At 50.3% G+C, this 22,961-nt stretch overlaps 2 protein-coding genes across 6 annotated transcripts in view; both read left to right on the forward strand.

Moving 5' to 3' along the window:
* Dcaf7 (DDB1 and CUL4 associated factor 7) overlaps window positions 1-5,310 on the forward strand; it is a 32,264-nt gene extending 26,954 nt beyond the window's left edge. Inside the window, exons 7-8 of one of the 3 annotated variants that reach the window (XR_192478.2) lie at window positions 610-841; window positions 5,238-5,310. Coding sequence is in view for 1 of the 3 variants with exons in the window: in XM_004630013.2 (XP_004630070.1) it covers window positions 610-782 (173 nt within the window). In the remaining 2 variants the exon portion in view is untranslated. The other 2 variants (XR_002820870.1, XM_004630013.2) reach the window with 2 other exon arrangements.
* Window positions 5,311-10,852: 5,542 nt separating this feature from the next.
* On the forward strand, window positions 10,853-20,752 carry LOC101584908 (translational activator of cytochrome c oxidase 1). Of its 3 annotated transcripts, none has more exons than XM_023714136.1 (5): window positions 10,853-11,252; window positions 13,134-13,240; window positions 14,983-15,110; window positions 15,856-16,030; window positions 20,506-20,752. In XM_023714136.1, exons 1-5 carry the CDS (start codon window positions 11,000-11,002, stop codon window positions 20,665-20,667), a joined length of 825 nt encoding a protein of 274 aa, XP_023569904.1. In that variant the 5' UTR covers window positions 10,853-10,999; the 3' UTR covers window positions 20,668-20,752. The 3 variants fall into 3 exon arrangements, with proteins under 3 accessions (XP_023569904.1, XP_023569905.1, XP_004630216.1); XM_023714137.1 differs by lacking the exon at window positions 20,506-20,752 and adding an exon at window positions 20,210-20,468; XM_004630159.2 differs by lacking the exon at window positions 20,506-20,752 and adding an exon at window positions 16,324-16,641.
* The last annotated feature ends 2,209 nt before the right edge of the window (window positions 20,753-22,961 follow it).

The raw sequence follows: 22,961 nt of genomic DNA on the forward strand, positions 1-22,961 counted from the left end.
CCACCATGCCATTCTGAGGCCAGCATGGCATGTGGTACTAGAGATCAAACTCGGGACCTTGTGCTTGCCATGTAGGCGCTTATGCTGCTGAGCTGTCTCCTCAGCCCTCCCAGCCCTTTTCATTTTTAAGTTTTGAGACAGGGTCTCAGTAAGTTGCTAAACTGGCGAGGCTAACCTAGGACTTGCGGTGCTCCTGCCTCAGCCTCCCAGAGCTCTGAGGTTATGGGGGTGTGCCGCTCTGCCTGACTTGGGTGTTTTCATCCCGTTGTTCTCTCCTGATGCCTGCCCCAGAGAGGAGGTGCCCTCTGCTCCTAAGGTCTAGTCCCTCTAGAGCCACTGTCCTAATCTTGCTATGCTTACGGAGCCCCGGCGTGTCTTGACATGGAGTCCCTGTCAGCTTTGAATCCTGCCCTGCCGCTCAGCAGCACATAACCGTGCGCCTTGGGGCACGAGCCTTAACGGTTTTGAAATTGCTTCCTCACCTATAAGACGAGAGCTTAAAACTGCCTTCCCGGAGGTTTTGGTGATTAACACTTACAAGTTGTGACCCGCTCGGCTTGCAGTCCACACTGCCCCTCTGCCTTGCTCACTGTCTGTGTTTGCTCTTAGCGGATGACCATCAGGCTCTCATCTGGGACATCCAGCAAATGCCCCGAGCCATCGAGGACCCGATCCTGGCCTACACAGCTGAAGGAGAGATCAACAACGTGCAGTGGGCGTCCACGCAGCCTGACTGGATCGCCATCTGCTACAACAACTGCCTGGAGATACTCAGAGTGTAGTGCGGTGGCTCTTCCCCACAGGGCAGGGCCACTGTGTTCCCACCTCGGCCCCACTCCAAGTAAGAAGAAACACATTTCCAGTGGCCAGTATGTCTGTCCTTGCTTTGCACCCGCTGTTTCCAGAAGCTGCTCTGCGAGTGTCTGGCCAGCCACCCGACGTTCTCTGTGCCAGCCTCAGGGCCGTGTGGCATCTCCTCAGCCCGGGGCTGAGTTTTAACATTCTTCTCAGTTTTTTTTTCCGTTGTTTCCTCAATTAAATATGTCTATATATTTGTCTGTCAGCTGTTGCATTCATGAGCAGTACGAGCACTGGCGCTGTTTGTGTCCTCTGCCCTCTGTCTGTCTGTCTGTCTGCCTGCTGCCCAAGGCAGTGGTCCGTGTCCTGTCCCTGTCCATGTCCACAGTAGCACTTAAGTGGGAACAAGTACCAACTTGAAGTAATCTTTCCTCCTGGTGTCAGTGTCTTTAACAAATCTCAATTTTGTATATTTTTATCTATCAGGCTAATTTTTTAATGAAAATAATATTACTCTTCTAGTTTCTTCTGTTTTACAGTCCCCGTTTTGCACCTTCCTCTCTTCTCTTGGTGCCCGCAGTGGGCACCGGGCCCCGACCCTATGCACAGCCTGCCTTCCTGAGTTCTTGCTGAGTGGTGCCTGCCTGGCCAGGACTCGCAAGCCCCCGGTGCTCTAGCTCCACTGACACCTCACTATTTTCTCACCCTGGCTCTTTGGGGCTCACAGAACAGACAGCTCCCACGTCTGGCCTCACCCAGACGGGAATATGATAGAGCTGAGCTAGGCAGCTGATGAGGGAGGCAGGCAGGCTGGGGAGGAATCATTTCAGGAAAGCTGAACTTGGAGCGTATTTCCGGTACACAGTGTTGGAGCTTTTCCATTCACTTGTAAGCCTCAGGCCACTCCTTTCTGGAACTTCAGTGATAGGCAAGAAAGATCCGCAAGCTGAACTTTGGTACTTCTGTTCATTGAGTTTCCTGAGCCTGGTGGAATACTGGTCCCTCTTTGGATTGAGTGAGGAAAAGTCTGTGCTGACACAGTGCGAGTTCTTTAGGAGGGGCGAGACAGGCAGCGGTCATTGGGGTGGACTAATTGGGTGTGATGATCCGAGCCTTCGGGTGACTAAGAATCCCAGGTCCCAGGCCAGCCAGGAAAGCTGTCAGACGCAGCCCTAGCCCAGCGTACGTTCTGGGCAGTATTGAGCTTGTAGTCTTCTGGTAACTGCTGACTCACAGGCTGCAAGTGTGTTTCCGTTACGTAGCTAGGTTGCAGGGAGGGGGCGTGCGTGTGGTTCTGGCTTTAGAAGAGTCCTTGGCGTGGGCAGCATCTGGGGCTTGGCCACGGAGTTTGCCTGGCTTGTCGCGCTGTCAAGTGCCTGCAGCTGTGGGGACCTTCTGAGTTGCTCGCCTGAGAGCAGGTGAGCAGCAGGCCCGGCAGCCAGTGACCTGTCCACTTAGGCTCTCACCTGCTCGAGAGACTAGTTAGCTGCGTTCTCCTGGTCTTCAGCCTCTCCTGTGAAGTCTTCCCATTCCACAGCCGATGTGGCTCTGTACACAACGTCACAGCTCACTCTACTCCAGCAGGCTTGTCCCTAAAGGAAAGGCTTTGTAGACGGGTGTCTCCCGCCTGGAGCTTCTTACTCTTGTTCTGACGTGGGGCTCTGGGTGGTGCTGTCCTGCACTTACGACCAGATTTTCACTGCATTGATGGGGATCATGAGCAAGCAGTTCTTAGGCAGACCCTTCCTCTGCTTTTAATTGTTTGCTAGTGGTTACGGGGATCCTCCTCCTCCTCAGGGAGCAACTTCAGCTGATCGCTGCCTCCTAGGGGCCCCCATTTCTTCCTGTGATGGGAGTTGGAGTGGCAGCCGTGGCTGGCTCTGCTTGGTGGGATGAGGGGTGGGCGGGTGCACTGAGCTCTTAGAGGACTTGGTCCTGGTCTGAATGGCAAGGAGGTGTGTCAACTGGAACTTGAAAAATACTAACTCATAAAATTAATTAGTAGTTATTTGCCTAGATTTGGATGGTGGTTTTCTTTGGCCCCCGGCCCCCCAGCCATAACCCCTCCTTGGGCTCTGCAGTGTGCTCTGCCCCTCCGCGCCCATCTGGAGCTCAGGTGATACTCTTCCTGTCCCACAGCACACGCACTTGTGCTCATGGTTACCTTGAAATTCCCACTCCCACCTTCCCTTTACACCACAAGCAAATGGCCCCTGGCCAAGGAAGGAGTTTGTGTATTCTCCAGATATGGAGCCCCTGGCCAGCTCGGCTCCAGAAACAAAGTAAGTCTGTGGTAGTTTCAGAGTAAGTCTCAGTTGTTCAGTTTTCAGGTTAACCACCAATAAGATTGCTGGAGACAGGGAGATAGCTCAGTGGCATAAGCACTTGCCTTGCAAGCACACACACACACACACACACACACACACACACGATTGCTGGAGAGCTCCCATCTGCTCTCCTCGAGCAGCTGGGAGGCCTTTCTGTGCGGGCACCTCTGGGCTGTGGGCAGCTGTGGTGCCCCCTTTGATGCCCTTGACAGGCCAAGCCACAGGTGCAGACAGATCTGCCCTGCTGAATGGTGGAGCGCTGGGTCCAGGAATGGGTGTGAGGCACTGAAGGACATGAGCATTATTCTCAGGAGGTGAAGACCCTCTCCTTCCAAGGAAGCCCTAACCTGCAGGGTTAAATCTAAAGAGGGGCAGTATTGGATAAGTGGGCGGCAACTTCGAGTCAGATCCAGAATCAGCTCTTGGAGAATTGGCTTAAGAACATAAAAAATCCAGCGTCTTGCAGCGTTTTACTGATAGTTGTGGTGGGAATTTATAAGATCTAAGATGTAGGAGAAGTCAGTGGTATTTCTTTGGATCGAGGGCGGGACTGTTGAAGGGCAGGCCAGGCCTGAGGTGGGGATCCGTTCAGACTTGCGTGGCTGTGGAGAGTCCATGCCCTCGGCCTGGCCACCCTTCCTATACTACTAGTCAGGCATCTGTGGTGCTGGGTAGCTGTGCGCCAGGGTGACAGCTCAGGGAAGGAGAGTCTCCCTGCAGCAGGCAGCTGTACGCGAAAACACGCAAGTGTCAGGTATCCAGTAGCACTTCCGACCATAGTTCTTCTTAGTTACAGGTTGCTCCAAGGTGGGAAGTGGTCATGTAGCCCTGTCCTATTTCTTTCCTGTTCTTCTCTTGCCGTTGCACTGTAGAACTTTCTCCTTGCTGTGCCAGAGCTCGTAGGTCCCAGGAAGTAAGGGCATTTGGGAGCCGCAGGGCCTACCAGACAGGCGAGGGGGTAGCCAGACTGCACCCCCACCGTCCTCGCTTTGACAGTGTGACAGTCCCGCTGCCCTCTGGGCACACCGCTGGAGTGGAATACTTGAAGCACATGTTTCTCCTTATTCTCTGTACCCCAGAACAGGGAAGGAGGGCCATGCCTGGCACCTAGGGTGAGTTTTCTGGAAGAAAGCTGAGCTAAGCAGTGAGCCATAGGCTAGGCTTTTCAGGAGTCGTCTTTGCCCTGGCTGCGCAGCCACCAAGGGTGTCTCATGTTGTGGAGCCTTGTCCACTGCACCCCTCTGTCCCCTTTCTTCCTCCCACCGTTGTCCTTGCTGCTAATGGTCAAAGTCAAATGTGTGGCCACATGGGATGGGTCAGGTCTTGGGCTGCTTTCTGGATGGTTTTTGTTGTTGTTTTTTTTAAATTTGGAAACATGCAGGTGCCTTCCTAAAGAGGCTTGGACTGGGGTGTCAGACCAGGAACAAATAAGCTGAGAAAGTTTGAACTCCAAAAGAAGGGTGCTGCCAGCGTGGGGCAGCTGAGAGCTGCGTGCGCACCCACTTTTGGGACAGCCCAGTGAGGATGAACTCACGCTGGCTACTGTTACAAAACGTGTCACGCTTCGGGTTGTTCTGGTTGTGTTCTAGAACACGATCAACGGAAGCTTCAGGTGGCTTTAGTCCAGCGTGGATCGCTTGCTTTGGTTCCTGTATGTTTTATGACCCCTCTGTCAGTGACTCCCCCTCCCCCCCGAGTGTGAATTTGTAGCATGATTGTATAAGCCTCTATGTAGAAGATGGAGATTTCTTGTTCTCTGAAATGTTAAGCTCTAACCTCTGTGCCCTTTAGCCTAGGATGTCTGAACTTACTTTCTTACATATTTAAACCTTCCCTCTGTCCTATAGGTTTTGTGGCATCCTCTGGTCAAATGGAGAGGAAGCTGCTCCTTGCCGAATTGTACTGTAACCATTTTTCTTTTATAAATATTATTTTCACAGGACTGATTGTATACAGGGCTTGTAATAAGATCTTAACACTGTGCTGTGAACCACGCAGAGGAATCTCCACTGCAGGCAGTATGAAGGCACCTGAGAGTGGAGTCTTTTTATGACTTCTTTTTTATTTCCTAAATACATTAAACCTAATTTTCACCCTTTCATTTTGTTTCAGCTTCCTGTATAAGAAGTACTGTATTTTCTGCCCATCATACTTTGTAATAAAACTTGAACATATGTAGATGAATTTCCTCTTGTGATGCATGCAGTCCTTTCCGGCTTGCCCCTGTGGTTGTGTTTCAGACGGGCTAGGGGACAGACTCTGCCTTTGCCCAGTACGTTTGTCACTCACAGTCTTTTTGTGTGTGCTAGTCTATAGCACACGGTGATTCCACTCATAATGGACTCACTTTTTTATCTCCTGTGTGGTTGCTGTTACTCAGTTAACACAAGGCGGAGCATCTCCTCTTCCCAAGCCGTGGCTCTCGGGCTGTGTGCACCGTACCCAAGGAGACTTGCACATAAGCGGATACCTGGCGCCGTTCTGTGAGCTCAGGTGGGCTCAGGGAAAATGCCAAGGAATGAAGAGTGCCTGCGTGGGGTATGGTGGCTAGTGTGGCCAGAGAGCCAGCCGGGCAGGGAGTGTTGCCACCGTGTTAGGCCTTGGGCTTGTGTTTGAAGGCTTGGAGAATTTCTGTAGAGGGACATCCTGATAGAATGCCATCGCTGAAGGGTGGGCAGTGAAGAAGCAGCCTTGGCGGAGTGATGCAGGGGAGATGATGGTCGCCTGTCACAGTTATCAGTGCAAAGGCACGAAGACCTGAACTAGGGGAGGAGCCGCAGAGGGGTGACGGGGACAAGTCGTGGAGGAGAGGACGTCATCAGGATGCAGTCCTCCCCTAGGTGCGGGAGCCCAGCGTGGCAACTTGGTGACTTAGCAAGGCCCTGTCTCAAAATGAGAATGACTGGGGATGTGGGTAAAGGCCCTAGGTCATCCCTAGTACCACCGAAAAAGAAGTATTCAGTAATCGATAGGCTTTGAGGAAGGCAAAGAGACAGCCCCCAATTTCTAGGTCTGTGTTTGGACTCCAGCCTCTGGCAGCTACCTCGGGATTTCGAATTCCAGGTCAGTTTCCCAAACCCCTGCCTGTGCTTGGTAGGATGGGGACCTACCACATTGCACTGCTGTTCCAGTGCCACGTGTCCCAGGTAAATACACCGTCGCCCATTCATTTTTAATTCTGTGCCTACGCCTCTTTAGGGGAAGAGAAGAAAGGCAAGCTAGGTCTGTACTCGGTAAGTGCCTGTCGTTGTCGCAGGACATGGAGCTCGAGGAAGTGGATCTCTGAAGACAAGACAGTGTGGAGAACTCTGTGCCCTGCTGGCTCGGGGGAGATGCACGATATGATCTGAGAATGCATACTTTGTAGGAAATACATCATTCCTGTTTCCTGGGTTTGTTTTTAGTTTTAGTGGCACTGGGCGTTGAACAGGGTCTCGCACATATGGTATTAGGCACGTATGCTACCACCGAGCTGTATCATTCCCAGCCCTGTAATTTTTTTTTTTTTTTTTAGTTTTTTGAGACTGAATCTCACCATGCGTTTCAGCTGGCCTTGAGCTCACTATGTAGCCTAGGCTGTCTTTGAACTTGTTGCAACCCTCCTGCTTCTGCCTCCCGAGTGTTGGGATTACAGGCGTGCGCCACCATGCGCCAGGCTCGTGTTGTTTCCCACACTGGCCTTGGATTTTCAGTCTCCCCGCATCAGCCTACTGAGCAAGGCAGGGCTGCAGGTGAGAGCCACGAAGTCCGGCAAGCTCGCTGGCTTTACGGAGGAAGCTGGGAGGGGAATGCTGACTGTAGCCTTGGTGGTTGAGGCCCATGGTGGTGAACCTCTTACAGTTTCAGTGATACCAGGTGCCACTGTGATACGTGTGCCATGGGTTTGTCCCCACTGCTGCAGGCTGTCTGCTGTAACCTCGAAGTCTCAGGGACCACGCAAAACGAAAGTTTAATTTTATTGAATGAAGTCTTCTCTACTTTGTGGCTGCCTCATGGGACACACAACTCCTGGCTGGCATGGGGGGGGGGCGCCTTGCAGAAGAACCCTGGGAGGAGCATCGTCCTCATGTCTGCCAGCCTTGGTTCTGACATAACTGCAAAGAAAGTCAAGAAATGTAGCTCTTCTGTGTACCTTGAAAGAGAAGGTAAAATGATGAAGAAATAGTGACATCTCTGCAGTACCAGAAATTGGCAAACCATCCAGGACAGCTGCCCGTGTCACTGCATTCCTTGGGAGTTGTTAGAATTAGACAACACGGGTGAGCCTAATAGTGTGGGACTTAGCCTGCTCGGGTCTCCAGGCTCCCTTGCAGATTGAGTTCAGCGATCCTAACAAGAGGCCTGAAGTTACCTCAAGAAAGTGACTGTTAGGCCGAGGAAGGAGAAATCTGCCCTGTGTGGTCACAGCTGGGGGACCCAGGCGTGGCTCTTGGACCACTTGCCTCAACACCTGGGTTCCAGCCCCAGCATTGAGGGTGGGGACGCTGATGACATCAGATGGAAAGTTAATAGGAAGTGATACTTTTCTACTTTTCTCCCAAGCACACACTCCAACCTGAAGGGTCATGAAAACTTTCTCTGTGACAAAGAAAAAAAAATTCACTGATAAATCTTGTTCTTTAAAACTGCAGGCTGACATTTTGCAGTTGGAAATTGTTAGGATGAAGCCTTCACTTTTGTTTGGAGGGACTGCTGCTTTGACATAGAGAAGGAGCTTGGGTGTCCAGCCCAGGCGTAGCACTTCCAAGAGGGATTTCTAGACACAGCACTGCACATTTAACTTGGTACTTCTAAAGAAACTGGTGTTGGGGGTTATAGCTCAGCAGCACAAGTGCCTGTGGGGCAAGTGCAAGGTGCCAAGTTCAATCTCTGGTACCGGAAAAAAAAAATCTTGATCTCCATCCTCTTCCTAATCCTGCAGTAACCATCTTTTCCTGTTAGGTGAGACTCCCTACTATTCCTGGTATGTGGTCTCCCCTGTTACAGTGCACCAGTAATTTGGACTAATGCCCCCCAAGTGCTGGGCAGCTGGAGAAGGGCAACTATAAATCTTGTTTGGGCCTCAATACTAATTTGTGGTTATAAATTCTGGAGGGGGGAGATTCCTGTTAATTTTTTTTTGCTACTAAAGTAACACAACAGAGGGGCTGGGGAGATAGCTTAGTAGAATAAGCGCTTGCCTGGCAAGTGCAAAGATACTCAGCATCATTACTCATGAGGGAAGTACAATCAAAACTAAAATTACACAGTACACCCCAACATGGCTGTAACTGTAGACAAAAAAGAACAAATTTAGTGAGGATTTGGAGAAATTAACCATCCTACTTGCTGGTGTGAATGTAAAATAATGCAGTCATTTTGAAAAACAGTGGCTCTCTTTCAGAAGGTTAAACAGTAATCAACTGGGGCTGGCCAAATAGCTCAGTGGATTAAAGCGCCTGCAAGAAGGTGCAGGGGCTGGGGGTTTGATCCCGGGGCATGTCATGCCGGCCCTGCCCCTGGGGTGCGCTGAGATGGCAAGTGAGACTGGGGGTGGTGGCGTGTGCCTGTAATCCCAGCCCTTGGGAGGCTGTAAACAGGCAGATCACTAGGAGCCTGATGTATGCAGTGAGACCCTGTAGACCCTTGTCCTAAAATACAATAAATAAATAAATAAATAAATAAATAAATAAATAAATAAAATGAACATTCTACTAAGGTACGAGCATGCACAGAGAATGATGTGGGCGCAGAGCAGATCATCTGAGCTCAACGGAGAGGTAGCAGGTGAGGGCGGGAAATGCTGCTTGGGCAGGAATCTTGGAGGAAGAACAAAAACTGCAGGCGAATGAGGTGGAAGAGAGCCCAGGCAGGTGGAGGGGGCGCTCAGTGCAGGGAGCGGGAGCAGTGCTGGGAGCACTGGGGGGTCCTCCTCTGGGAAGTACAAGGAGGAAGATTCCAGAGTCATCACTAAGTAGCATGAATAACGAGCGATTCTCCTTTTTTAAGTTTTTGGGCTGGGGATGTAACTGTTAGAATGCTTCAGTGGTAGAATGCTTGCCTACCATGCTTTAGGCCCGGGGTTTCATACACACACACACACACACACACACACTTTATAAGTGACCTACAATATCAGTTAAAAACTCGAGTAACATAAGGCTTCATGAGGATGACAGCTTAATTGGGTTCTGAAGCGCAACAAAGACTTTACTAGTGAGAAGATGAATGAAGGATGAGCCCAACCCAAAAACAAAGGTGATGAAAGGCTTGTACTCCATGGAGCATAATAACCACCCTCCTCAGCGCCCCCCGCCCCAGAAATGCAGCATCAGGATTGATTATGGTGGGCCGGGGAGATGGCTCAATAGTCAGGGCTTTACTTAGAGGAACAGATATAACATAAGGAACAGATATTAACACAAGATATACAATGTATAAGGAATTACAAGGTTAGCTTAGGACAGTCAGCCGCAGAGTCAGATGGGGGAGCGCGCAGAGGGCGTCTGCACACCCAGACAGGAGTTCGGTCCCAAGGTCTGAAGCTCACTGCTGTGTTCCCTGCAAGTCTATTTGTCAGCTGATGGGTCTGCGACGGAAGACTGAAGAGTCTGCATGGACAGCGAAAAGTCTGCGACAGAAAGCGATGGATCTAAGCTAGAGGCCGAAGAGTCTGCGCTGCAAGCCAGGCGATGAAGTCTAAGCTAAATGCGAAGACTGAAGCTTCTCTGACGCAGTGGAACGTAACTACTTCCTCAGCCCCTTTATATGGTCTCTTTGTGCTGAGTCACTCTTGGAGCAGAACCCGCTGGGCCCCAGGGCGGGACCCCCACAATGTATGGACCACTACAGCCTTACATTCACTTTCCTGTTTAGTCTTAATAGGCCATACCACCTGGCCCGTGGTTACACAAGCAATGAAACAGGGCTCAAGTCCATCCCGTCCAACCCCGGCGGGCAGAAATTTAAGCTCGTTCACACAGTGTAGGCGTCTGTGACAGCAGGGGCTTTGGATTTAAATCTCACCATGGAGGGCCACTGAAAAATTTTTCCGCTACCTGCAAATTTGTTTCTTCTCCATTTTCTATTCTCTTTTTTCTCTTGGGAGATCAAACGTAAAATGAAAAGCGGAGTTTGGCCCCAAAAGGTTTGTCTGATGATTTTTCCTCTCCGCGAAAGCCTGTGACTCAAGTGAATCTATCCCAGGGCGTTAGAAACTTAAATCACTATCACGACTGCTGCAGTTTGCCTAAGTTTATTCCTCTAAGTCTCATGTCGTCGTTCCAGCTCCCTACGCTGGTAAAGTAGGTGGCCGCCCCCTTATTTATATATAGAGAAAACATTGGATCCGAGGGATGAATGGGCAAATTACTTTCCTGGACGCCCTCACCACGTACAACAGGACGGTGGAATTACTCCCTTGCAAGAACAAGACATTTATCTTTGCGGACTTTCTCAGAGTTAAGAAGGAATTTGGAAGCAAAATCGGTTGCATAATTCAGGGTATTTCTACTAGGTCATTGCGGGGAAACAAGCCCTCCAGACACCCCCCTCACGCACCCCGCTAAGCGACCCCCCCGGAGCCAGCGCGCGCCGCTCCCTCCCCGAGCTCCTCACCCGGCTGGGCGGGAGGACCGGTACCCTGCGGCGGCGGAACGCACTTGGCGGTGGCGGTGGCGGTGGCGGGGACGGGTTTCCGCAACGGACCCAGGAGAGGAAGCGTGCTACGTCATCAAAGGTCTCCGCGCTCGGCCGCGGCTGAGCTGCGCCGGCGTGGCGTGAGCGGTGGCTCTCGGAGGCTGGCGGAGCGGCCGCCGCGCCGGAATCCGGAAGCAGATAGGCCGCGCTGACCTTGGCGGCGCCGGGTCGCAGCCTGCAGCCCGCGGTCGGAGCCGATGGCGGCTCGCGCTGCTGTCAGCCTGAGCAGGTGCGCGCGAGCGCGGGGCCCCGGCGTCCTCGAGGCGGCCCCGCGCGGCGTCCTGCCGGGCTCCGGCTCCTGCGCTGCGGGCCGGACGCTGCACCTCACCTCGGAGGCCCCCGCCGGGCACAATAAGTGGTCCAAAGTGCGGCACATCAAGGGTCCCAAGGACGCCGAAAGAAGTCGCATTTTCTCTAAGCTTAGTCTCAGCATCCGCCTGGCCGTCAAAGGTGAGAACTGACGGTCCGTGGCCGCTGGCCGCAGTGACCTCTCCGTGCGCCTCTCTTGCCTCCCCGAGCCGGGCCATCACCCACGCGACGCCGGACTGCATTTTCTTTTCCTTCCCCACTTGTTGTCATGGTCCACTTCGAAACGGCTAAGTTGGATGACCCACCCACTTTTCTAGACAACTTTTTTTGTGTGTGTGGGTCAGAGAGGGAACTACCCTGTGGGAGAGAAGAGGTAACAGAGACTTCATGGAAGTGTGGGTCTGAGTGCCTGGACTTCCTAGGAACATCCTGAGAGTCGGTGGACTGTGTGCCTCTTCAGGAGGCAGAGCAGGCTCTCTGCGGCGGTCGCCTCGAGCGGCGTGCAGGTTGTGGCAGGAGCGCTGAATACAGTTATCACCTCCTCAGGCCTCACTTAGGGTTTCTCCTTAGGGTTTCCCGCGGCACATTTTCTTGGAAGATGGGTATGCAATCAGTTGCAAGCCACCCTGAAGGTCTGTTTTCTTTTCAGTTGGACACCCATAGGAAGAGAGGGAAAGCCCTGTAAAAAGCATAGAGCCTACATTGTACCAGTAAACTTAAATTTAAAAAGAAAAGAAACGTGGCAAAGGGAGCTGAGAGAATGTAGCTCAGAGGTCGAACACTTGCCTAGAGTGCAGTAGCCCTGGGGTCTGAATTCCAGCGTCACCAAAAAGTGGAGGAGGGGGATGTGTCTGGACTTTGGATTTTGTCACTGACCAGCCTTAAGCAAGTGGCTTAACTTTGCTGATTTTGTTTCACTTTCTCTAAAACAGGGCAAATGCCCAGTTTAAGGTAGTGTGTGTGTGTGTGTGTGTGTGTGCGCGCGTGTGTGTGTGTTTGTGCAGGGGAATAAGCATTTAATGTTTGTCCCTACAACTCATGCCTGATCATTCTGTTCTTGCTGCTGCTGCTGCTTGGACTGTGAATTGAACTTAGGAACACTGCCACTGAGTTCTATCCCTGCCTTCTTTAATTTTTAGTTTTGAGACAGGGTCTAAGTTACCCAGGTGAGATTTGAACTTGTGATCCTCCTTGCCACAGCCTCTCTAAGTGCTAGGGGTAAGTATGCACCACTGAGCCCAGCTTCTTTTAAAAATCGAAGCAGGAGCCTTGCCCATGCTAAGAATTTTGTTGTTGTTTTGGGTTTTGAGACATGGTTTCCCAGGGCAGGTCAGGATGGCCTTCAGTTCACTATGTAGTCCAGGCTGGCCTCCAGCTGGTGGTGATCCCTCCCTCTGCCTCCCAAATGCTGGGATTACAGGTATGTGCCTACAGTTGGCCAGAATTCTTGGTATTGTTTGACTAACACTGGTGAGTGTTTATTTCAATGCCAGGCACTGGAAACTCAAAGATTGTAACAACCGACTTCCCCGAGATAGCATGAGTACAGTGTCATTGAGCATTTCATTAATTATGCCCAAAGTATTGTAAGAGTAAGAACAAGGAGTATGACACATTTAGGAAATACTGTTACTTTTTTTGGTCTTTTTAAGATAGAGTCTCATTGTGCAGTTCAGGCTGGCCTTGAGCTGACTTTGTAGCTCAGCCTGGTCTTGAACTCCCAACGATCCTCCTGCCTCAGCCTCCCATGGGAAATACTGTTACTATCTCTTGCCGCTTCTGCTGATGAAAAGTGGTGTTCACTGAACCTAGCACAATGATAGCTGTCCCAAAGGCAAGGCGAACTCGAAATTTCTTTTCCAGGATCTTCTCCATATCCAATGAAAAACCGGATAGTGTTTCAACAATGAGCAAAATGGTAGCTTGCTGTTGTTTTGGCTAGAGGGAGTGGGGAGTGGGCTAGAAATTCCTTCTCGCTCCTTCTTGGTGATGTCTTTGCTCCTTCTCTTTTCTTTGTCTCAGAGGGAGGCCCTAATCCGGAGCTCAACAGCAATTTGCTGAACATCTTAGAGGTGTGTCGCAGCAAGCACATGCCCAAGTCGACAATTGAAGCAGCGTTGAAGATGGAGGTGTGCCCTCAGTTTAGCATTCCTGTTATTGATTTCTTTTAACAAGGGATTGAACTCAGAACCTTGTGCTTCTTAAGCCCTGAGCTATCTCCCCGGCCCTATCCTGTTACTGACTACAGCCGCCACAGTATTCATATTTGGATATTTGGGAGGTCACCAGATAGCCTTGAATTAGCAGAGAAAGAGTAGAAATGTGGTTCATCACGTTGGCCACAGACCACTGGGGCTCCCTGTCCTTGGCCATCGGCTGAAGAAGCACAAGTGGAAAGAGGGTGGGTAGATGGGGGGCGGGTGCCCAGAGCCAGGCCGAAGAGGTGTGACTGAAAGAGAAGGAGCTGGGAGAAAAGCTCTGATGTCAGGCGGAAGAAAGACTTGGGTTTGGGGTTTTTTTTTTCCAGATATTTATTCTGTAGAGGAGAAAAATCAGTGGGAAGGGAAAGGGTGGGCGTCATTGTGCTGGTGTGAGGGGCAGGGACGTTGCGCTCTGGTGAGGAGGCAACTTTTCTTCTAATACTATACAAGTAAGAAGGATCTGCGGAAGTTAATCATTGTTATTAAGCTGTATCCCTGAGGTTTTGTTTTTTTCTTTTGAGACAAGGCTTCACTACATAGTTCAGATTGGCTTTGTACTCATGTGGCCCACGCTGCCCTTGAACTTGTGGTGATCCTCCTGACTCAGCCTCCTGAGTGCTGGGATTACAGATGTGTGCCACCATGCCCAGGTCCCCATGCCTTTTACAAAGGTATTTTATTTTGACATTTGAGACAGGGTCTTTCTAAGTTTCCCAGGATGGGCTCCAACTTATGATTCTTTGCCTGCAGCTCCCAGGTAGCTGGGATTACAGGAATATGCCCCATACCTAGCTCATAGTCATTTTAATACCTAATAGTTATTAAGCGCTTCTTCCAGGCCAAGTACCTTGATGAGAATTCTGTGTGCATTATCTCAGCGGATACTTAACATGATGTTAAGTGGAAACTGGGACACAGAAAGGTTTGTGACTTGACTTAGGCTGCACAGAAAATGACAGACTCGAAACCAGACAGCCAGACTCCAGAGCCTGTGCTCTCGCCAGTAGACATATTTTCTTCATCTAAGCCTTGGTGGAGGCAGGATTTTCCCCCACCCAGGGGCCCTGTACATCTTTTGTGAGAGAGGCAAGGAGAAGCCATCAGTTGAGAACTCCTGTAAAGGTTCAGGAACAGGTGCTTGGAGGGAGTAGGGAGGTCAGATGTGCAGATGAGGGCTGAGTGCAGGTGTGCCGAGTCCAGAGAACATCGGTCCTTAGAGCCTGAGCATGTGAATTTTGAGGCCATCCTATTTTCTGTGGCTCTCATGCTACGGCCCAGGTGTGTGCATTTTCTGCAGCAGTATTCAGCAGAATCTCCAAGGTCGGAGCACTGGTGGATTTTGTGTAGAATGGTGTATAGAGGGATTAATCATGGATGCTGGCTGTGACCAGGAAACCATGAGATTTGGAAGGAAGCAGAGCTGGGAGATGGCTGATTATTGAGGGGCCAAGGAAACAGACTTCCCAAGAACGGCTAGCACTTTCAGTTACCTCAAAAGTTCATCCCAGAGCTCTCCTCAGAGAGTGGGTCAGGAAGATCTGAGCGCCCAGAATCCAGGCTGAGGAACCCACCCACAGAGTCAGCTTTGTGCTGCCTGTGGGACGGGCTGGCCTGTGAGAGGGAGCTGGAGAACCAGAAACTGTATTCATGGTTCCTGTTGTTTATTGCAGAAAACTAAGGACATTTATTTGCTGTATGAGGGTCGAGGTCCTGGTGGCTCTTCTCTGCTCATTGAGGCCTTATCTAACAGTGGCTTCAAGTGCCAGTCAGACATTAGACATATCCTGAACAAGAATGGGTAAGTGGGGGCGCTGAGGAGATGGCTCATTAGAATAAGCACTTGCCTGACAAGTACAAGGGCCTGAGTTCAATCCCCAGTACCACAAAAAAAAAAAAAAAAAAAAAAAAAAAAAGATTGATACTGTTAAAAAAAAAAAATGTGAACATCTAGGGGGCCAGAGAGATGGCTCAGTGGAATAAGTGCTTGCCTGGTAAGTGCAAGGACCTGAGTTCAATCCCCAGTTCTGGAAAAAAAAAAAAAAAAAAAAAAGAATAAGTATGTGTCAGAGGGAGAGGATGGTGGAAGGGATCAGAGCCTTTAAACTGCGCTTCTAAGACAGACAAATGCCAGGTGGTCGTTAAGCACACTTCCTCCTTAGCTGAATCCAATGGCATTACTGATTTCCTTTACTAGGCAGGATCTGAAAGACAGGATCTTGGTCTGATTATCCCTTCTGAAGCCATATAATGCCCAGGTCTTAAAATATTGCACCAGAACCGGAGTCTTAATGGACAGGAAATGATGACCCAAGTCTTTGCATCCGCCAGACTCCAGTCAGGGCAGAAAATGCAGGGTGAGGATGAGTCCCATATGTTCCCTGATCTATGGCAGCTGCACCTTCTCCTTGGGGGGGGGGGGGGGGCGCTCCATGTCTGTGTGTAAACCGATGCTGAGTGGGGAAGAGTTGACATCAGAACGCTGTGCGCTGTGGAGGCCGAGTGTCTGCGGCGCTCCCACACTCCACCTCCTCCTCTCCTGCCAGGGGAATGATGACCGAAGGAGCACGTCACTGCTTTGACAAAAAGGGGGTAGTCACGGTGGGAGTGGAGGACAAAGAGAAGAAAGCTGTGGGCCTAGAGCGTGCACTGGAGCTGGCATTTGCAGCAGGAGCCGAGGATGTCCAGGAAGATGAGGATGAAGACAAGAACTTTTTAAAAGTGAGTAGGAAGGGCTTGTGCTTCCTGGGCTCCTGAGAGGGCATTAATAGAGGCTGGGAGGCGGTACCACTTGGTGTCTTCTTTGCTGCACTTGGGATACAGGTAAGGCGGACCCCTCACATGGTCACTACGTGACAAGTGGCACCTGCCCTACTGAGGATGATAAGTATTCAGAACCTTGGAAACTGAGAGATTCGTTGAGAACAGTGTCTCTGTTTAAGACGGCAAAGTTCCGTCAGGCTTTGTCTCATTAGTGCCTAGCTCCTCACCTCCTGCCTCTCCTTTGTCTTCAGTTTATCTGTGATAGCTCTTCGCTGCATCAAGTAAGGAAGAAGCTAGACTCCTTGGGCCTGTGTTCGGTGTCCTGCACGCTGGAGTTCATCCCCCACTCGAAGGTGAAGCTGGCTGACGCTGACCTCAAGCAGGCTGCTCATCTCATCCAGGCTCTTGTCAGCTATGAAGATGTGATTCGTGTGTATGACAATATTGAGTGACAGATGGTGTGCCCCTGGGCTCCTGGGCAGCTTTTGGGCCATCCTAGAGCACAGGCTTGCTTCCACAGCAGTCTCTGAGAGGGAGACAGGTAGGAAGCATGGTAGACTAGCCCTGAGGCCAAGACCTGTGTTCTAGGCCAAGGAATCCCATACTTGTGGTGGGCTGCTTTGTCAGCTCTGCTGGTGTCTCAGCTCTTGGATGCAGGTTGGTGCCAGCCAGCCGGTGGACCGTGATCTGGTGGACGCTGATCTCGGGTAATTGGCCCCTGTGAGCATTACAAATACCCCAGGGCCATGTGCAGTAGAAACTGCTCTTTATTTTAATATATATATTTTTTTAATATCAGGGATTGAATTCAGGACATTGCACTTGCCAGGCAGGTGCCTATGCAGCTGAGCTGTCTCCCCAGCTTGTATGACTCTTGAATTGTCATGAGTTTGTGCCTGGTTGTGGAGACCTCTAGCTCTCTTATGTATTTCATTCTTAAGACTGTCATTTATTTACTTAAGTATTTTTTGATAGTGGCTGGATCCAAGCGTTCTATAGCTTGTTTGGGTGGCATTCATTCATGTAACAAATGTTCATGAAATTCCCATTTCTCAAGTGCTGACCAGGTACCAGGAACTCTACTTATCTGAGCACACGCTGCTCACTTGGCCTCACAGTGGGCAGGATGACCCTATATTCTGCTCTCAGAGGTGGGACCTCAGAGGGGAGGTACAGGGCCGTTCTGTATGGGAACTGAGCTAGGGCAGTGTGTGCTGCTGGTGTGCATCTGTGTTCTCTCTGTGTGAACTTCTTGCTCTTCTACCAGAGAGCTTACAGCTCCAGGCCAGAGGACATAGGTGCTGGTGATAAGGGATTGCCAGGCCCTTGTATTGCCTGGCGCCCTTGAATCCTTCCATCGCTCACAGTAAACCTGTCAGTAGACAGCCTGCTTTCCTGAAAGTCTACACCAAGCTAGGTTTGAGAACTGCGGGGCCCCAGAACTTCCAGCCCTGGTTTCTTTTCCTCCTCAGTGCCAAAGGATGGGATACTGGGAACTGGAGCGGAGTAAGGGACAAAAGGATGTCTAAAGGACTGAATCAAGCCTATCCTTTGCTGCCTTTTGTCCTACTAGTCACTTCCTGCTTCAGAAAAGCCAGGAGGGTCAGCCACCTGTCCCTGTCAAGCATTTGGTCTGGAGTGGCCTTTGGGTTCCTATTATCCACCTGCTTTAAGTTGTAAGCTGTTTGTGAACTCAGAATAATTTTCCAGAAGGAGCCACAGATAAATAAAGATGGAAAAGAATTAAAACCAAATTGACTGCAGTGGCAACTTGAGCTTCTAGGAAAGACGGATGACTAATTTCACAATGACTTAACCAATAATGAGCATGAGCTGGGGGGAAAAAAAGTGCAAGATCAGGCCAAAACATATGCCCTTATACCTCCTTCTGTAGTCATGCTGCTATCTAGGGTTCTTTAGTTTCTGTAGGAGACAATTCATCCAAACATCAGAATAGTACACCATTAAAATAGGTGCCTTTAAGTTTATATGGAAGATGTTTTCATGTTATTTGGTTTTCCCAACAAACCTGTATTTTATGCTCAAATGATCTCATACCAAGCAGGTGAAGACACTACATTTTGTACTTGCAGAGCTTATTTATAAAAATCGCAGTGGTTTGGAAATACTGTCATTTCTAAGATAAGAAATGTATATTAAAAGATCCTACTTTTTTTTGGTACCAGGGATTAAACTCAGGACCTTGTACTTGCTAGGCAGGCACTTCAGTCGCTGAGCTACCTCCCCAGCCCCCTACTTTTTTTCTGTATGTTTGAGACAAGGGCTCACAGCGTGGCTCAGGGTGGCCTTGAACTCACTACATAGCCCAGGCTGCTCTCCAACTCGGCATGGTCCTCCTGCCTCAGCCTTCTCAGCACCACTGAGCCTGGCTAACGAAAGGATCCTACTTTTATTTATTTATTTATTTATTTATTTATTTATTTATTTATTGAAGTCAGGCCCTTGCGCTTGCCAGGCAAGCGCTTATTCTACTGCTTATTCTACTAAGCCATCTCCCTGGCCCCAGGATCCTACTTTTAAAGGGAAATTGGTTATTTATGTTTATATGCCTCCCCTAGTCTAATACAACTTGTTAATGTGCATGACCATTTTTCTTCTTTTTTTGGGGGGAGGGCTGTATTTTAGGGAAGGGTCTACAGAGTGTTCAGGTCTCACTACTAGATCAGACTCGTAGTAATCCACCTGTTTACAGCCTCCCAAGAGCTGGGATTACAGGCGTGTGCCACCACGCCCAGTCTCAGTTGCCATGTCATCGTGCCCTGGGGGAGGGGCCGGCAGGTCAAGCGCAGCGATAGAACTCCGGGCCCCTGCTCTTGCTTTCAGGGGCTTTAATCCGCCGAGCTATTTGCTCCCTCCCCCCTTTTTTTTTGGTTTTGGTTTTGGTTTTTGGAGGGATCAGGGTCTCGCTATGTAATTTAAGATGGCCTCTACCTCACTTAATTCTCCTGCCTCTGCCTCCCGAGTGCCGGTTTACAGCCATATGCCTCCACACCCAGCATCCATTTTTTGGAATATAGGTGTATGCTGCACTTGCAGGTAATACTGAACTGTCACAGCGCCTGTAAAGATGGCTCTGCACTGACCCCTAGTGGTATCTCCTGCGGCCTCCTGCAATTAACTAGGATGGAAGAAAAGAGCCCTGCTTTTTTTTTTTTTTTTTTTTTTTTTTTGGAGACAGGTTCTCACTTTGTAGCCCAGTCTGGCCCTGACCTCAGGAGTGCTGAGGTTTCAGGCGCGCGCCACCACCCCGGCAGTGGAGCCCATACTTGAACTTGTTATGCTGTCTTAGATCCCCGGTAAGGAGACCCTGAGTGGGTTGAGTAAATGCAGTCAGCATTCAGGTGAGGGGGTGGGTAGGACACTGCCGCTAAAGCATGGCGATACTCCCAGCAACTTGACAGGCTGAGGCAGTTTAAGGCCCACCTGGGCATCTTAGACCCTGTTTCAAAATAAAATTTAAAATGCCTGGCTAGAGCGCAGTGGTAAAGCCCTTGCCCTGAGTATACAAAGTGTGGGTTTGCTCTCCAGTGCCAGATGCAAAGGTTACTCTTCAAAGAATTTTTTTTTTTTCTTCAGAACAGGGGAGTGAACTCAGGGCCTTGCGCTTGCCAGGCAAGCACTTATTCTACTGAGCCATCTCCCTGGCTCAAAGAATATTTTGTCAGAAAGTATTTACAATATAGTATTAAATGAAAAAACTTACGGAAATATAGTATAATTCAAATTTTTAAACATATGTTTTATGATATATGTAATATAAATTTTTGAAAGACTAGAAGGAAATGCACCAGAATATCAAAACTGGTTCTCTCACAGTGATGTTATTATTGAGTTTTATTTTCTATACTTATGCATTATTACTAGCAGTAGTATTTTAATACTAGGGATTGAACTCAGGACCTTGCACTTGCCAGGCAGGCACTTATGCCGCTGAGCTATCTCCCTGGTCCCTCATGTGTTACACCTAGTAGGTGAAATACTTTACAAAGAGCAAATGAACAAGCTGCTCACGTTATTGCCAAACTAGGGACACAGCATCTGGCTGTCCAGGAGCCAGGTGCACCTTATTATCAGAGCACTCAGGGTCTGAACTGGTTTGCTTTGTCTTATCTCTAGTTATTATCGACAGAAAATCCCTCAAGGCCTTGAAGATCCTCCAGGCTTACTTCCAAGTGTCCTTTTGATGGGATAGCAGGATTTGGCTCTGTGCACAGCTTTGACTCTTTTGACATCAGGAATGAAACTCAGGACCTTGTGCTTACCGGGCTGGCTTCCCCAGCAGCCTTGACTCTTGTAAGAAGGGCTCTTATGTGAGTCCCTGGTTGAATCCAAGAGGAACAGTGAAGACTTTCTTTCGCTGACTATGGAAATTCAACTACATTGGGTTTTTATTTTTGTTTTATCATTTCAAGACATTCAAGACACGGTTTTGCCATGCAATTGAGGTTGGCTTTGAACTCACTTTGAAGTGCAGGCTGGCCATAGACCCACAGCGATCCTCCTGTCTCAGCCTGCCGAGTGCTAGGATTACAGGTGTGTGCCACCACACTGGAATCCAACATAGTCTTGACTGAAACCACTTGCTCTTTTTATTCTGTGCTCAGCCAGTGAACAGATAACAGTTGTTACTTTTTTCCTCTTTTGCTTATGCCAAAAAGGTAACATTTATTATTATGTATTTTTAAAAGCCCAACTATCCAGGTCCAGTGGTGCATACCTGTAATCCCATCCCTGAGTAGGGCTGGCAAATTCGAGTTCCACCTAGGCCTTGCAAGATCCTATTCGAAAATAAGAATAAAAAGGCCTAGAGATGTAGTATGTAGCCTTCAAAACTCCTCTAATAAAATCTCATTCCTTAGAATTTAATGTCAAGGGCCAGCGAGGTAGCTCAGCAGACTAAGTGCCTGCTTAGGCAAATATAGAGACTGGGGTTCAATCCCCAGCACCACATGCTGCACTGGCCCTGCCCCTGGGCACACTGAGCCAGCCAAGGAGACTGAGCATGGTGTCACAAGCCTATGATCCCAGCACTGGGGAGGCTGAAAACAGGAGGATCACTCTGAGTTGGAGCTGTGTAGCGAGACCCTGTACGAAATACATTTTAAAAAAGAGAAAATTTAATGTCACGTGTTAGGAATTTGATTATTATTTGTCGAGACAGGATTTTTTTTCTGTAGTTCAAGCTGGCCTTGAACTTGAGGGATGATCCTCCTGCTTCAGCCTCCTGAGTGCTGGGGATTACAGGTGCACACTACCACACCCAGCTACTTTATTTATTTATTTATTTATTTATTTATTTTGGCAGAACTGGGGATTGAACTCAAGCCCTCGCACTTGCCAGGCAAGCGCTTATTCTACTGAGCTGTCCCCTGACCCCACTCGCCCAGCTAGTAAAGCAAAATTTAAATAATATAAAGTTTTTGGGTGAGAATGTCATTAGTAGAGGTCTTGCTTAGCATTCATGAGGCCGTGGGCTCAATTCCCAGCACTCCAAAATGAAATAAACAAATTAATTACTTGAAAATTTTTTAGGGATGGACCATGGAAAAAAAAGTAGAAGGCCCTGACCTAGTGCATAAACATGGCCTTTGTGAGCAGACAGACCTGGTTTTCCCACTTGAACATGAAATTTAACCTCTGAGGCTGCACTTTGACTTAAATTCCAACAGTATTGTTTACCTGTTATTGGAAAGATTAAATGAGATGACACGCCTGGCATATAGTAATGACGGAAATTTCTCGTTTCCTTCTCAGAAAACGTTACACTTTCCAGTTTTTGTGCAAAAAGTTTGTGTTGCTTTATTCTCAGAAGGAACCTCTCCTCTTACAACTGTGGGCACTCGCATTCCGTGACCCACTTCTGGGGCCCAAGGCAGAGACCCGAGGGTGTGGCCCGAGGTCTGAGACCCGGAGCCGAGCAGGCGGTGGCGGAGCTCGCGTCTCCCGGCCAGCGCAGCATCTGGCCCGGAGAGCTAACGAGGGGATTGGGCGGCAGCGGTGGCCGCGCGCCGGGGAGCGCTGGGCTGGACTCTCCGCCCACTTCGAGTCCGCGCTGGGCGCGGGGAAGGGGAGGCCGCGAGCTCCGGAACTGCCCGGACCGCGGCGGCCCGCCGAGAGTGCGAAGGGCGGAAGGTGTGAGCGTGCCTGCGGCCGCCTCCCAAACCTAGAGCCGGAACGGCCCGCGTGCCCGCCGAGCCTTGCTCCGCGACCGGAGGAGGGAACTTGGGGGACCCTCACTCCGCAGCTGCCACTGGAACAACCGACGCCCCCCTGGGAGAGAGAGCTAGAGCGCGCGCGAGCGACGCGCAGAGGCGGATGCTCAGAACTCTCCGTGATTGGGGAGCAGTGCCGGTCACCAAGCACCGTCTCGATGATTGGCAGGCTCCCGACGGCCCTCGAATGCCGCCTTGGCTTCGCCCATTGGCATCCTGAGAGAGTGGGCGGGCTTGATTCGTCGTGCGGTGTTGATTAGCTGGCTGATGAGAGGGTGTTGGGAGCGAGGTAGGAAAGGGGAGCGGCGGGGCATCCGACCTCCTCCTCCTCATTGGCTGCTGAAGTGAGTGGGGGGTGGGGCGAAGGGCCAGTGGTTGCTCGTGATTGGTGGGTGCTAGCGTGAGTGACAAGCAGGGAGCGAGCTACGAGACCAGCGGTTTGTTTTTCCGAGCGTTTTTGAGGTGAACAGTGGCCGGACCGAGAGACTGCGGACTGAGGGACTGGCGGGCGGGCAGAGCGGCGCCTCCGAGGCCGGGCTAGGCCTAGCCCGGGAGTGCCCGGGATGTAGCGGGCCACCCTGCCCATGCCACAGCGCCTGGCCGCGGGCGGAGCCGGAGCCGGAGCCTGGGGAGGCGGCGGGGGCCCCGAGCGCAGC

This window comes from Octodon degus, unplaced genomic scaffold (assembly GCF_000260255.1).
Source record: "Octodon degus isolate 3935 unplaced genomic scaffold, OctDeg1.0 scaffold00033, whole genome shotgun sequence".
Taxonomy (NCBI): Eukaryota; Metazoa; Chordata; class Mammalia; order Rodentia; family Octodontidae; genus Octodon; species Octodon degus.